Source organism: Bombus terrestris, chromosome 11 (genome assembly GCF_910591885.1).
Source record: "Bombus terrestris chromosome 11, iyBomTerr1.2, whole genome shotgun sequence".
In the NCBI taxonomy this organism is placed as follows: domain Eukaryota; kingdom Metazoa; phylum Arthropoda; class Insecta; order Hymenoptera; family Apidae; genus Bombus; species Bombus terrestris.
In genome coordinates this window covers 1,068,846-1,082,554 of record NC_063279.1, presented here as the reverse complement: position 1 = coordinate 1,082,554, position 13,709 = coordinate 1,068,846, and the positions used below count along the sequence as shown (strand labels likewise).

General features: G+C 40.8%; 1 protein-coding gene across 2 annotated transcripts; it reads left to right on the top strand.

Annotated features, from left to right (window-relative positions):
* Positions 1-458: 458 nt before the first annotated feature.
* On the top strand, positions 459-12,777 carry LOC100652047 (chitin deacetylase 1). Of its 2 annotated transcripts, none has more exons than XM_020865494.2 (6): positions 459-602; positions 2,771-2,903; positions 4,203-4,315; positions 8,754-8,903; positions 9,402-10,324; positions 11,799-12,777. In XM_020865494.2, exons 1-6 carry the CDS (start codon positions 518-520, stop codon positions 12,030-12,032), a joined length of 1,638 nt encoding a protein of 545 aa, XP_020721153.2. In that variant the 5' UTR covers positions 459-517; the 3' UTR covers positions 12,033-12,777. The 2 variants fall into 2 exon arrangements, with proteins under 2 accessions (XP_020721153.2, XP_003398730.2); XM_003398682.4 differs by lacking the exon at positions 4,203-4,315 and adding an exon at positions 4,008-4,138.
* Positions 12,778-13,709: the final 932 nt, after the last annotated feature.

Sequence of the window (13,709 nt, the reverse complement as noted above, 5' to 3'; positions counted from 1 at the left end):
AGACTGAAGATTTTACCATTATTACCAATCTTTCTTTTTCCAAAGTAATAGAAATTCAAGACACGAATGGTCCCATATACATGCCTTTCCTCTCGAAAGAACTCTCCATTTAAAGAAAGGTGGAAACAATGATTAGAAAACTAAATATCGATGAAAGTAGAACAAACCAGGCAAATTCGGGCCACGAGAATAACCAATCGCATCGAACAAACTCCAAAACGATCGCTCATCTTCTTCCTCTCGATCTCTCGTCAAAAACCGCAACTAGTAGTCTCTGATTGGATCGCGCGAGACAAGGAAGATCGAGGCGAAATGGAATGCCACGGTCCCCTCTCGTTCTCCACGAACAGACGGAAGGAATGGAACCCTTGTTCTCCAACTATTTTACGACGCAGGGAAGGTGGCAGCACCATCCGGATGGTGAAAGTCCTTCGACGAAGAGGAAGGAGTGGTGGTGCACATATAGAGGGGCGAGAGGGCGCGGCTTGTCCAGACGCTCTTTGTCCTGACAACGACGATGACGGCGACGACGACGACGGCGGCAGCGGCCACGATGTCGCCAAAGTTCCTGTTCCTTCTTGGATCTCTCTTTCTGTTTGCCGGTGAGTACACACTCTTGCTACGTCTTCCTTATTTCCGTTTGCCCGTGTTTTATTCATCTGTATCGAACATCGCGACAAATTGGTTTCTCGATATTTTTAGAAAGTTCGATTCAAAGAACGTTTAAGCTTCGGATTAAGATTCGAAAAAGTATCTTAAAGTTTGAATTTAGATGGAAGTTGGAAGCGTTAGGAGTTGGAGGATTAAATTCTGAAGAGTTCTTAGAAGTTTGATGGCAGTTGAGATTGGATGATGTTGGATTTTAAATAATTTATTTGTTCGTTAAAGAGTTTTAGTTGAGCGGGAGATTCGGTAACGTTGGAATATCGTGTTTAGGGTGAAAGTTTGATCGGAAGATGGAGAATCTTTCATGATAAACATGATTTCTCGTCAAAGAGAAACACCTGGCCTTCTAGGCTCCGATTCTTCGAATGCCTGTTGCAGGTGAAAGTTGCTTTCGACGTTTACAGAATTTCCTTCGGACGAAACGAGTTTCCACGAGAACTTTCCGTTCCAGGATCACTCGTCGTTTAACGTTATCGTTGCTTGGTTCTTCCGAATAATATACGATCCGTGTTACATTTCAATTTCAATGCGAAATTTCTATTATAATTTTAAAATAGACGACTTTCGCGTTCTTCTAATTTTCCTCGATGAACGGGAAATTGTTTCTCGATTAATTACGTTTAAATCTCTTTTAATAAGTAGAACTCTTTAATCAATGGAGATATTTATAAAAATTAAACAAAGGCTGAAAAGCATTGCGGTAGTTTCACAATCCCCTTAAATGACTCGAGATCGATAGGTTCTTCGGCGCCATGAACGTTCTGGTGACTTCAACGATCGAAGCCGCGACAAGACATGTCAAACGGCTCCTTCAGTGCAGCTACGTCAATTCGATCGCGACACCTCGACCGGTTAATGCGACGACGATCTGACGATCGAAAGATCTTTTTTCAATACAAAATCGAAAGACTCTTCGATCCTGACAAACTTGAAACGTTCAAAACAATTTCGATATTATTGCCAAAAGACAACTATTCAAAAAGTAAACTTCTCGACAATAAAATAAAATTCGTACACTTTAAGAAATAATTGTTTTATCGTCTCGTTGATAAGGCCGATGCAAAAGTTTGAACAAAGACAAGTTGTCCGGAAGTGGCGTTGATCACGATTACGGATCACGATTCGTGGTCGTGGAAGAAGAAGAAGGCACGTTCGAGACTTGTTCGAACAAGGATGCTCGATTATGGCAAGAGGGGTAGAGGGAGAGACAGACAGAACCTACTTTAGAGAACCACTGTCGCTTCTCTCCCCACTCGTGTCTCGTTGCCCTGACATTTCCAAGACTTTCTACTTCTACGGGGGTTCACCGACCCCGTCGTATTCGGTTTACGATCTCTAGAGATCGTGGCTTCCAACGATCGCGACATTTTCCTTATACGATCCTCACAATACCGATCTATGCCATTCTTATTCAAATGTCACGCGAACCGCTCTGTCGGTGACGTTTCCTTCTTGTTTTCTTCTAATTTAATTGCGGAGGTCCGTGAAAATAAAAAGCGGTAGGTGCCTGCTCCCTAGACGGTGTCCATTAAGATTTGGATATTTGTGATCGAAAGACGAGATTACTTTCACGTTCCGTTTACGTGCTTCCGTCTATCAAGATGGACAAGAAAAAAAAAAAGGAAAGAGGAAACGCGAGCGAAAAGTAAATCAAGTATTTTTTAACTTGCTAACGCTATTATAAAAGAAGGAAAACTAGGAACTTGCACTTAATCGTGTCTAACCTAACTTATCGTTAGATTCTTTAAATGGGGCGAAGAAAGGAAGGAGCGATGTTGCGAAGTCACGTTAGAGATTGTGCTCGTGGATCGAGAAACGTTTATGTAATCGATGATAGAAAGTACGTAATTGTTAGTGGTCAAAGCCGGAGAACGAGGCGTGGTATCTCTTTGCTTTCGAAGATCGCTTTTATTCGAAATAAGAAAGTTTTACGATTGTACTTAAACACCAGAAGTAGCAAATCCGTTAAAGCGACGGATTTCAATTTTCTTCTTTCTACAATTGCTAAGAACTTGTAAATTCCCATTTCTACTCTTAAACGAAAGCTATATATATATTCGTTAAAGGATTTCTCGATCGTTTAACAGCGTTTTTTAATTTCCAGGAACGCAAGTCAGAGCACAAGACGATGAAGGGGCTGATGGAATTGACGCAAATGCCGAGGAATTATGCCAGGACAGGCCAGGAGACGAATACTTCCGGTTGAACGTCGAAGGAGACTGCCGTGACGTCGTGAGGTAAATTTCCATTAAATCGTCCTACCTAATTCTTATTTTTAAATCGTCGTCTTTCAAATCAGAGATAAACATTTCGCATAAAAAAAATACTCGCGTTTTTATTCAATTATACGAATCGAAGACGTCACGATCCTTCGTAATGAATCATAGTCGATTCTGGAGCGCGTAAATAACGCCGAAGGTCAGTGAAGTTAACGGTAGAAACGGTATTTACGAGAAAGATCGATCGCGGAGGATCGGACGGCGAATTCCTGTCTTCGGTTCCTTCGCGATCGAATTCCGCGTCGGAAGGTTCAAGGCGAGCCTGATACCAGATACAGGACTCGCCTTCCAGTCGATGACGACAGACGGTGTATCCTGACTCATTCGAACGGATAAACTATTTCATCGTCAAGGACACGCGGACAAAAATATTCTCAGAACAAGAACGCAAGATCCTGTCGCGGAACGTCACGCATCCTGGAAGAATTCGACGGGTTCTTGCGAATCGTAAAACATTATTTTGATTCTTTTATGTTTGCTCGTCCTTTTATACGGATTATATTACTACTCCTTTTTATAGAATTCTTTAGGAAAGATTTATTCGCTTGATTCAAGTGAGAATTCCTTCGCAAGCCTTGTGAATCTGTTTTTATTTCCGTTTTTATCGATTTTTGCGTGGGTTCGTTTATTGACAAAAGAGTACTAGATTCTACGCATAGCAGGTACAATGGGTGTCAATCTGTATGCAGCCCATTGAATCTTTTTTATTTAGTTCACGATTGATAATAGATATTTGTTAAAAATAGATTTGTTTCAGACTTTCTCTTTTACTGTTTCATAATTTTCAGTACAATCTATTTAGATTTCTACCATAGCCAGATAATTTTACGGTCAATTGTACATCGTATATCAGATACTATAAACTGTAAGAGGATTACAGCTCGTTACACGTGACGAAATATATTCCTATTCGATCTGACGAATACTCCGCAAAAATAATAGCATCGATAAAAAGAATAACAGCGAGGCTTTTTTTAGCAGGGTTTCAAACCGTTCAAAAATTGTACGAGAACCACGAGTTAAATATTTTTTAAACTAGAAAGAGTTAAACTTGAATCGCAGATGCGACAAAGCGAGCGAGATTGGGGTGACCAGATTGGCGACCGTACGATGCCCGACAGGTCTGGCATTCGACATCGAGCGTCAAACGTGCGACTGGAAAACGAACGTGAAGAACTGTGACCAACTCGAGAGTAAGCGATTCATTTTGATTGCTAAGTTTAACTGAGCGATTTGCTTTCTGTCCGACACGAACAGGTGCACGAAATCCGGCCTGAAGCAAATCACGTGTCCCAGTGGACTGGCCTTTGACTTGGACAAACAGACCTGCGACTGGAAGGGCAAAGTCACCAACTGTGACAAGCTCGAGAGTAAGTCGATGTATCGACCAGGTTGAGCCGACGTACCTGTCTCCGTTTCCGGTGTGTCTATTCCTCGGGGAATGCGTTTATAATCGTTCAGGTTTTGAAAAATGTCTAGTTTCGACGGTTGTAATTTATGCTTCTTTTTCCCATCGATTAATTTTCTATATAATCGAGGAACAGAAAAGTAGGGATAGGTCGGTTAAACGCACTTCCCTTGGAAGGAACACCATTTTGAGAAGATTTTTCTTTCCTCCTTCTATTAAGGACGATGAAAAATGTTTCATAAGATACGGAGAAGGCCGGTTCCTTCGTAGACTCGCAACGTAGCCCGCACCATTCGTAAGGTAGTACTAACGCACGATTATTCTCGCGCACGTTTGAGATTCATCCACGATCCTTCTCGTCTCCGAAAGAATAAAAAGAAAAGAAACAGAAACGAAGACAAACGATTAACGTTATCCTTCGCATCTTTTCATTAACTCTCTGCGTATCGTTCTATTTCTTGAAAATTTTACGTTCTTACCATCGGGCTATCGAGTTTCATTAACGAATTAAGAATTATCTTAATCTCGGATTAAAATGAGAAAAGACTAGACTAACCAAGAACGAACATTCTTTCGCGAACTAAACGAAATTCTAATAATACGATATCGAAGTACGTATAAAGTTGCAACGGAAATACCTGAAATTTAAGCGCTCAATGAAATCGAGTTTTCTATACTTTCTAAAGTCACGCAAAAGCGATTCATTCGCAAGTTTGCTGAAATTTTTCCACCTCGTCACGGTATCTCGTAGTTACGCGAACGGCACAAGTGCGAACGTTCGATACGTTCGCCGCAGTGAAAACACACGACCATTACATGCGAGACCACTTTCGAGACGTTGTAATCTGCAGTCCGGCCACTTTCGATTCGCGGCCCAGAGACTGGTTTCGATTTTGAGCGAAAGTGCAACTCGGGAGACGAGAAGCTCGTGCCTCGAGCGCGATCTAACCCAGTTTCCAGCTCATCGATGCTCTCTTCCTGATTGATTCACGCAATTTTCTCGATTCACGTCGCATCGCTAACACCGCGAATATACAAGCTTCATCCATCTCGCCGATTCTAATCTAGTTGCTTTCTATACTGTCTAAATTTATTCATTAAGACATTCCGTGCCATCGATATCGTTCGAATTTAAAAATTAAACAATCGAACAGAAAGGAAGATCGTTACGCTGAAATTACGTTTAACGATCATCAAATTTCCCAAAATATCTGGCGTATCTGGGTCCAATCGCATAAAACATACCGAAATAAAAATATTCAAAGATTCGCCGTTCGTGTCGACCATTAAATCTAGATTCAACGTGAAAATAGAGTTATTCCGCGCATCGATACGTCACGTATATCGATCTCCCGAAAACGATCCTCGGCACGCAATGACTTTTCAGCTTTATAGAATTCACGCTCACACGCTGTTGCACCTGTACATATCGACACCATATATACATACTACATACTCACACATCGATAGACGCACGATTCTTTCTCTTCGCGATCGCTCCAGGTACGAGGTAGCACGTTCTCAATCGCTGATCTCGCTCCTATTTTCTCTCTCCATCCCCCCCTCCCCCCTCTCTCTCTCTCTCTCTGTCTCTCGTCTATCTGTCTCGCTATACATACGCATATATCACTCTTTCTCTTTTTCTCTCTCTTTCTCCCGTTATATTCTGTCACTGTCTCTCTTGCTCTGTCTGTCCACATCCAGATCGGTTTCGCTTCGACGATCTGGCCTCCTTAGAACGGCTCCTTGTTATTTAGTCGACTCGTTCGCTTTTACCGCTCGAAACCTGTGCGAAGTATTCGAGCGATCAATCATATTAATTCTCTCCTTCCTTCTTTCTCTTTCTCACCGGATTAATCTCATCTTACCCCGTTGCGAACGCAGCGTTTTCCAGCTGCCGATCTCTATCTTCCTCTGTTCTCGCGCTGCAGCCACTTTTTTTTTATTTCGCGCGCTCGTTGTCGTCGCAACCGAGTCGAATTCCTCCGCTTCCGTTTCGAAGCGCGCGTCTCGGTTTGCTCGTGCTCACGCGAGACCTGTTTGCTCCGATTTGGTTTCGCGCGAGAAAAGAAACAGGCGATTGCTCGTTTTCAAGGAAATGCGAATGGCGCTTGGTTCGATCATCGAATCGTTCGCGCTTTAAACGGCGTTAAGTTTTATTTGCGATCAGAATTTGATAGATCGATTCACTTTGTACGGTGTTAAGCTTAATTTACGAGCAGAATTTTGTAGATTGTATCTACTAGAAAATCTACAAACGTTTATGACGTTTGTTTCTTTTTTTTTTTTTAGAAAATTCTTGTTTCCAATGTTTGGATCTGTCTGTCTGGATTGGAACCGTATCGTAAAAACATTTAGAAAGTTAATTAACTAGACAGTCGTATAATATTCGAGAACATTATGTACATTGAAAATTTTTATTCGTGGTACGTACCGTGAATTATCGATCTATTTACTTTACAGCCGATTGATTTTAATACACGGTACAACCTCGTTCCTGTGTTCTGCCTTTCGAGCGTCAATGATCGTAACAATATATCCTTGTTGCGTCAGAAACTATTAAAAAATGACCGATTTTTAATAAACTCGTAATTTCAAGCGAACTAAAAAGCTCGGCAAAGAAATATTACTTCTAATTAGAATAACTGAAACGAAAAAGGCGTAGAAGGTAAAAGAGAGAAATTACAGAGTTAATAATTCAACCGCGAAGATTATCTTGTTTCTTTTATGTTTCGAGCAAACTTTATTACGAGTTGAAAGCGCAGTGCCGCGAATGAAATTAAATCGGACCAGTCTCGTGTGCTCTCCGTCTATTTTTTTTTTTTCTCTCTGCTCGCCATGTGTATGCGTGTACCTGTTTATACATGCGCCTGTATGTGGATATCTATGCGTGTATTGGTCCACTTGCAATTCTCTTTTCTCGCGCTCGTTCTCTCGACGCGTGGCACGTCGAGGCACCGTCTCACTTTTTATTTCTCCGCTGCCTGTTTTCGCCTTTCGCAACAGTCCATCTCTTCACCACGTATCTCTATTCTCTCTCATTATTATCTCAACAGTGCCTGCGTGTGTGTGTGTATCCATATTTCTTCTCATTTTATTTACAGTGGCTCGCGAAAGTATTCGAAGATTTAGCATAGAAAATATTTATGAACATATTACGTATATTATACAGAGAAATATTTCGTATAGTGTACATGATATATTCAGGAAAAGTTTTTATAAATATTCGGATACTTTCGTAAGTCGATGTCTATATTCGTAATAAATCATGGAATTAGCTACGTGCGAATCGCTGCGAGCCAACGATACAAACGATACTCTCGACGCGAACACTTCTCGTGATGGGCAACGTTAGTTCGTCGATGTTTCGTCTCTCCAACACTCCGCCTGTCGCCATTTCGTGTCTTTCGTTCCGTCGTATTCCCAACGATCTTGAAGGTTTCTCGAGCAAAGAATTCGCCGGAGAAATCTGCGGTTCTTTTTGGAAGATCTTCAAGACCGATTCACGAGGATTTTCTTTTATTAAATTTTCTAATTCGTTTCCTTCGTCACGCCCATCACGTCGGTTCTGCTACGCTTTTCCAGTCGCGAGGCGACTAGAAATCAGAGGGAAATTCCTCGAACGAAAAGGAATTGAAGAGAGGCTAACGAAAAGGCCGGTTGAACGCAGTGGCGTAGGAACTGTTAACGCAAGGCCAAGCCAAATCCTCTGATAAATTGCTTAATACCTTCGTGATTTAGCTCGTGCCGTGAATAACAGCACATCGTGTATATCCTTTACAAATAGCCAGAATAACGACGAATAAACAACGCGAACAAACAGAAACAAGCAAGGAACATGGTATCTCACTATAGTATCGCAAAGTTAATTTCGTTACATTCACGATCGAAGACGATCACGAGGGTGTTAAGAAAGCTGTCCACATCTGTACGTAAAGTCCACATGTACATAGATACCAGATTACACTGGCAGGAAACCGTAACTGGACGTACAAGATGTAATTAGTCCGATACTTAATATCCAAGCTGGCGAGGTACCGTAGCTTTGGGTCACAATTAATCCCGCACAGTAACAACCTTTAACCCTACCAAAGATTTTCCATGCAGAAAATAAATCGATTACTCTAATATTACAGTATCCTATCCTGCAAGTAGTTTTAACTACGACACCTATTATTTCCATTGATAGAGGGTTAATCGATTTCTTCGGGAATATATTTCTCCAAGTAGTGCCACAGGTTCCTGCGCCACTGGTGAGCGCGCCACGATCTTTTGTACATAAATTGGGCGAAGTAAAAGTAGAAGTTACAGCTATGGTGAACGCCAATGGTCCCGTAGTAGCGATTGGTTGTCGCGTATCAGCCGACAAGTCGGCCCGTTAACGAGGATTACGTTTGCAGAGCCGCGTAAGGTGTTGCCCATCCTGAGGACCGACGAACCAGTCTGCCCCGAAGGGAAATTGTCGTGCGGTAACGGCGAGTGCGTGGACAAGGAGCTCTTCTGCAACGGTAAACCCGACTGCAAGGACGAATCCGACGAGAATGCGTGCAGTAAGTGTCGATTTAATCGATTCGCGATCGCAATCCGCGCTTCTTTTGGTCACAAATGCGGATAGCGAGATATAGCAATCGGTGACTTTCAACGTCGATGCGAGGAAAATCTGTCGATACGTTGCAGTGGAAACTTTGAACGTCGATCCTTTAAATTCGAATTTCTGTTTTCTTAATATCGGTTTAACGATCTCGCGAGAAAAGATGGTATAATTGAACTTTAACGCAGTACGTCCACTACAATGAACAACGTCGTAATGATTTAATACTTGTTTTATAGATAATTTTATACTTTGATAATTATGCACATTGATGTGTGTACAAACCATATATGCTCGTCGTTGACCAACAATGCATCAATACTACGCGTAGTTTTAATTTTTCTACGAAAATTGAACATCAGAGACGTACATCCTCTCTCGAGAGTCTTAAGATTCGCGTTAGCTTCAAAATTCCTCAATGATTGTTTATTAACCTTCACCGCATCTTCCCCCGCAGCTGTGGAAACCGATCCAAATCGCGCGCCAGACTGCGATCCAACGCAATGCGTGCTCCCCGACTGCTATTGTTCCGCCGACGGAACCAGGATCCCCGGAAACATAGAGCCGTCCCAGGTACCCCAAATGATCACGATCACTTTCAACGGAGCCGTGAACGTAGATAACATCGACTTGTACGAAGAGATCTTCAATGGCCAACGTCAAAACCCTAACGGATGCCAGATCAGAGGCACGTTCTTCGTCTCTCACAAATACACAAATTACTCCGCCGTTCAAGACCTTCACCGTCGTGGTCACGAAATCGCGGTGTTCTCTTTGACCCACAAAGACGACCCACAATATTGGACCCAGGGAACCTACGACGACTGGCTGGCAGAGATGGCTGGAGCTAGACTCATCATAGAACGTTTCGCAAACATCACCGACGGTTCTATTATCGGAATGAGGGCTCCGTATCTTCGCGTGGGCGGCAACAAACAATTCGAAATGATGGCTGACCAATTCTTCGTCTACGACGCCTCCATCACGGCTTCGTTGGGTCGTGTACCCATCTGGCCGTACACTTTGTACTTCAGAATGCCACACAAATGCAATGGAAACGGTGGAAACTGCCCGTCAAGATCGCATCCTGTTTGGGAGATGGTGATGAACGAATTGGACAGAAGAGACGATCCCACCTTCGACGAGTCTCTGCCTGGTTGTCACATGGTGGACTCTTGCTCGAACATTCAGACCGGAGAACAATTCGCCAGGCTCCTCAGACACAACTTTAACAGGCACTTCAACAGCAACAGGGCACCGCTTGGTCTTCACTTCCATGCCTCGTGGTTGAAGAGCAAGAAGGAGTATAGGGAGGAATTGATCAAGTTCATCGAGGAGATGTTGGCCAGGAGCGACGTGTATTTCGTTACCATGGTTCAGGTGAGTGAGCTTGATCGAGGTTTGGAGGAATGTCTGATCTGGGAGGATGAAATTGCCTAGAAATACCGTGCGATATGAATTGGTTCAGAATTGGATAAGCGACGGCTCTAATAGCTGTTTATATTTGAAGAAATTGTATTTTGATATTTGTTTCTTGGGAAGAACTTTTCTCGAAGCTTCTTTGACTTAATTAGCATTTATCGCAAATTTTAAACGAAACCATGAAGACGGAAATACAACATATTATTTAAAAATATTATATTTCGCGATACTAGACATTTTGAATATTATTTTAAGAAATTATATTTTAAAATATTGGAAAACCTAAAAATTATTTAAAGCGTCTTTGAGAATCGCATTGTCTTCCCATTAAACAAGTTAAGCGAAGATTATATTTAATTCCGGAGATATTCCCCAAGACTGTTATTACGAGTCTCCTAGTTTATTCCAATTTATCTGCCGGTTTCAATCTCGCCGCATCACGACATTTCTCATTCATGATCCATCAAGCCTCGGGCTTGCTTTTATTTATTTCGCTTTGCGTCGATTTATTTTCCGCTTTCAATATAGTCATGCGATACAAGCTCTGTCTCTCTCTCTCTCTCTCTCTCTTTCTCCCTCTGACTGCTCCACTGTATTTGTAGGATCTTGTACGATCGATTCGCAGACCATCGAAAATTACTTGTGTTAGTTTCGTTCTCGTTCGATTCTCGAACACGATCCCTACCTTGATTACTCTTATAAAATAGAAAACGGTATTACATCGAAGAAAATTGGAAAATTAAACGACAGTAATATTAGATTAAATACATTGGTATCAAGTTTACTCGCGAAATCAGATTTCGAGACAATTTCAAAAATGGAATTAAATATAAACAGTCAACCAAATGGCTCGATCCCAAAACAAGCGATAACAAATCTCTGTAATATTCAGGAAGATATGAACACCGCAAACAGGTCGGTCACTTTGTCAAAAATGAATTTCGTGCTCCGTCTGACCAAATACATTCTCGTTCTACTTATCACTAATGGAGCGAATACAAACTCGTAATACATAAATCCTTTCCCAGATTAGCCGAGCTACTTGAATTCAAGTTCACGTTCATATAAGTCAATTTGCTTCAATTAGAGTTTGTTTGAATACAAACTAATGGGTTTTAACTACTGGGATAACTAAATAGCATTTATATGTCTTATGGAGAAGAATATCACAATTTAAAAACTGTTTTAATCCTCTTTCTACAGTAAACAGTACATATAAACAATATTTCATTAGACATTCGCAAAACTCAAAGGTTATGATTCACATCAATTATAAAACGAAATAATATTTTTTAAACAATTCAATCATTAATAACTTCCTACTTCAAATTTTCTATTTCAAGCCGAGAGAAAGACATTATTAGTCAAGTTATTTCAGCCAACATTTGCCTAGAATCTCGTCTGACTGTATACCTTCTCGTACCACTTGCAGGTAATCAAGTGGATGCAAACCCCGACAGAACTCTCGGCACTGAGGGACTTCCAGGATTGGAAAGAAACCTGCGACGAGAAGGGCCAGCCCTACTGTTCTCTTCCTAATGCCTGTCCCTTGACTACCAGAGAACTTCCTGGCGAAACTCTTCGCTTGTTCACCTGCATGGAGTGCCCGAATTATTACCCGTGGCTGCTCGATCCTACTGGCGACGGTTTCACCGCGAACAAATGAGCACTTCATGGTAGAGATCTATAGATCGTATGGCGCGTGTTCCTAAGAGAAACCACGCTAAAGTAATGCATCAAAAGGCTTTTCCTTGAAGAACACGCGTCGAACCGTCGCGCGGAAAACGTGTCGCGAACGGAAATGAGAAATCTCTTACCGTAATCGACTTGACGTTGTCTGGTTGATTTCAATTTTGAAACGAGAAACAAGTGCAGTAGGATTCCGATGTATTTTATTATATGTAGATAAGTTAGAAATTCTTCGTGAGTTGAGATGTTTTTTCTTTTTATTGTGATATTATTGGAACGGAATTTTATAAGTGGGATAACTGTTAAATTATCATTTTTGTGGAATTCTTGAGTTGCATTCGTGTTATTGTGGCAGAAGAGTATCGTGGGTCTGACTTCCCGTAGCAAACGTTCGCGAAACGTTTCTGTGGTCGATTATGGTGATCGAAAGAAATGAAAAGAGAACGAAGAGGTTGTTTTTCCGTAGCATAGAGGAACAAGTTCTTCGATTAAGCTTATTCATCTTTGTACATAACCACCGTATCCTTGCCCTTCCGATCCTTATCCCTTTCTTCTGCGGGACGTTGTACGTATTGATCCATCGATCGGTATCGTCGCAGCGCGCCGAACCGTGTACACTGTACACTTGGTTAACGTTAGTGCTTAAGAGACGCGTGAGAGTAATTAAGTAATTCTTAGAGTCTTTATTAAAGTATTTCACAATAAACGTTGTACGAAACTGAGCACTTTTCGAATTTTTTTCCAAACCTGTTGAATATATAAAGTGATTTCGAAATCGTGATGCAATTGGCAATCTCGTGATAAATAAGTCGAAAATGTAGAATCCTTCCTGGTTGTATCACGATTAAGGAATTAGCCTGCATAAAATCGAAATTTTTTCTACCTATTCCCAGAATTTTCAAAAACCTCGACTTTTAATAACATAATAATGATAATTAATCATTTACATTCTTGTTTTCTTGAAACTAGCTTTTGATATTATACAAGAATTGATTCTTGATAATCTTAAAATAATATTTATTTAACATATATTTTAGATAAAAAATAAAAAAGATTGAAGCATAAATTTTATTTCCTCTACGATATGATTTAATTGCATTTTTCTCTTTTCGAACGCTTCTTCGTAACACTTCACATGGTAACCAATTTATTCGATGCAAAAAGGAAACGGTAAAAAAGTGAAAAACGAAGGAGTCAATTTCGGAAACTTTCGAATGGGAGGAAATTTAGTTATTCGACAGGATACGTTCTCCACAGCCTTGAGAGTTATTGGTAGGCGCCAGCTTTAAGGTCGTAAAATGTCATTACTGACTCGTCCTTCCCCTTCCCATGGAGAACCCTGGGGGCACCTTTCCATTTTGGACAACATTCCTTTTCGATCGCGAGTCCTGAATCGTCGCTTAAATAAGCAAACATTCCTTGCACTTTCTTTGAATTGACAAACATAAACGGAATTTATTTTTTTTTTTTTTTGCTTCTTAATAAAAATACCTTGTATTTATCTTCCAGATTTTTCTCATTTGTTTACATATTTTCTTTGTTTATTTACATTTTCTGACTTTTATTTTTGCATAATTATGTGTTCATATTTATTTAAATTTTCTCAATTTGTTTATTTAAATAACAATAAAAATTGAAATTTCAGTTTAGAAAT

What these genes read in the sequence shown, in the direction of transcription:
- LOC100652047 (XM_003398682.4), top strand. Translation starts at nt 518, where the DNA reads ATGACGGCGACGACGACGACGGCGGCAGCGGCCACGATGTCGCCAAAG. An exon ending in GAACTGTGACCAACTCGAGA is followed by an intron (nt 4,139 to 8,753) that starts GTAAGCGATTCA and finishes TTACGTTTGCAG; the next exon opens with AGCCGCGTAAGGTGTTGCCC. An exon ending in ATCCGACGAGAATGCGTGCA is followed by an intron (nt 8,904 to 9,401) that starts GTAAGTGTCGAT and finishes CTTCCCCCGCAG; the next exon opens with CTGTGGAAACCGATCCAAAT.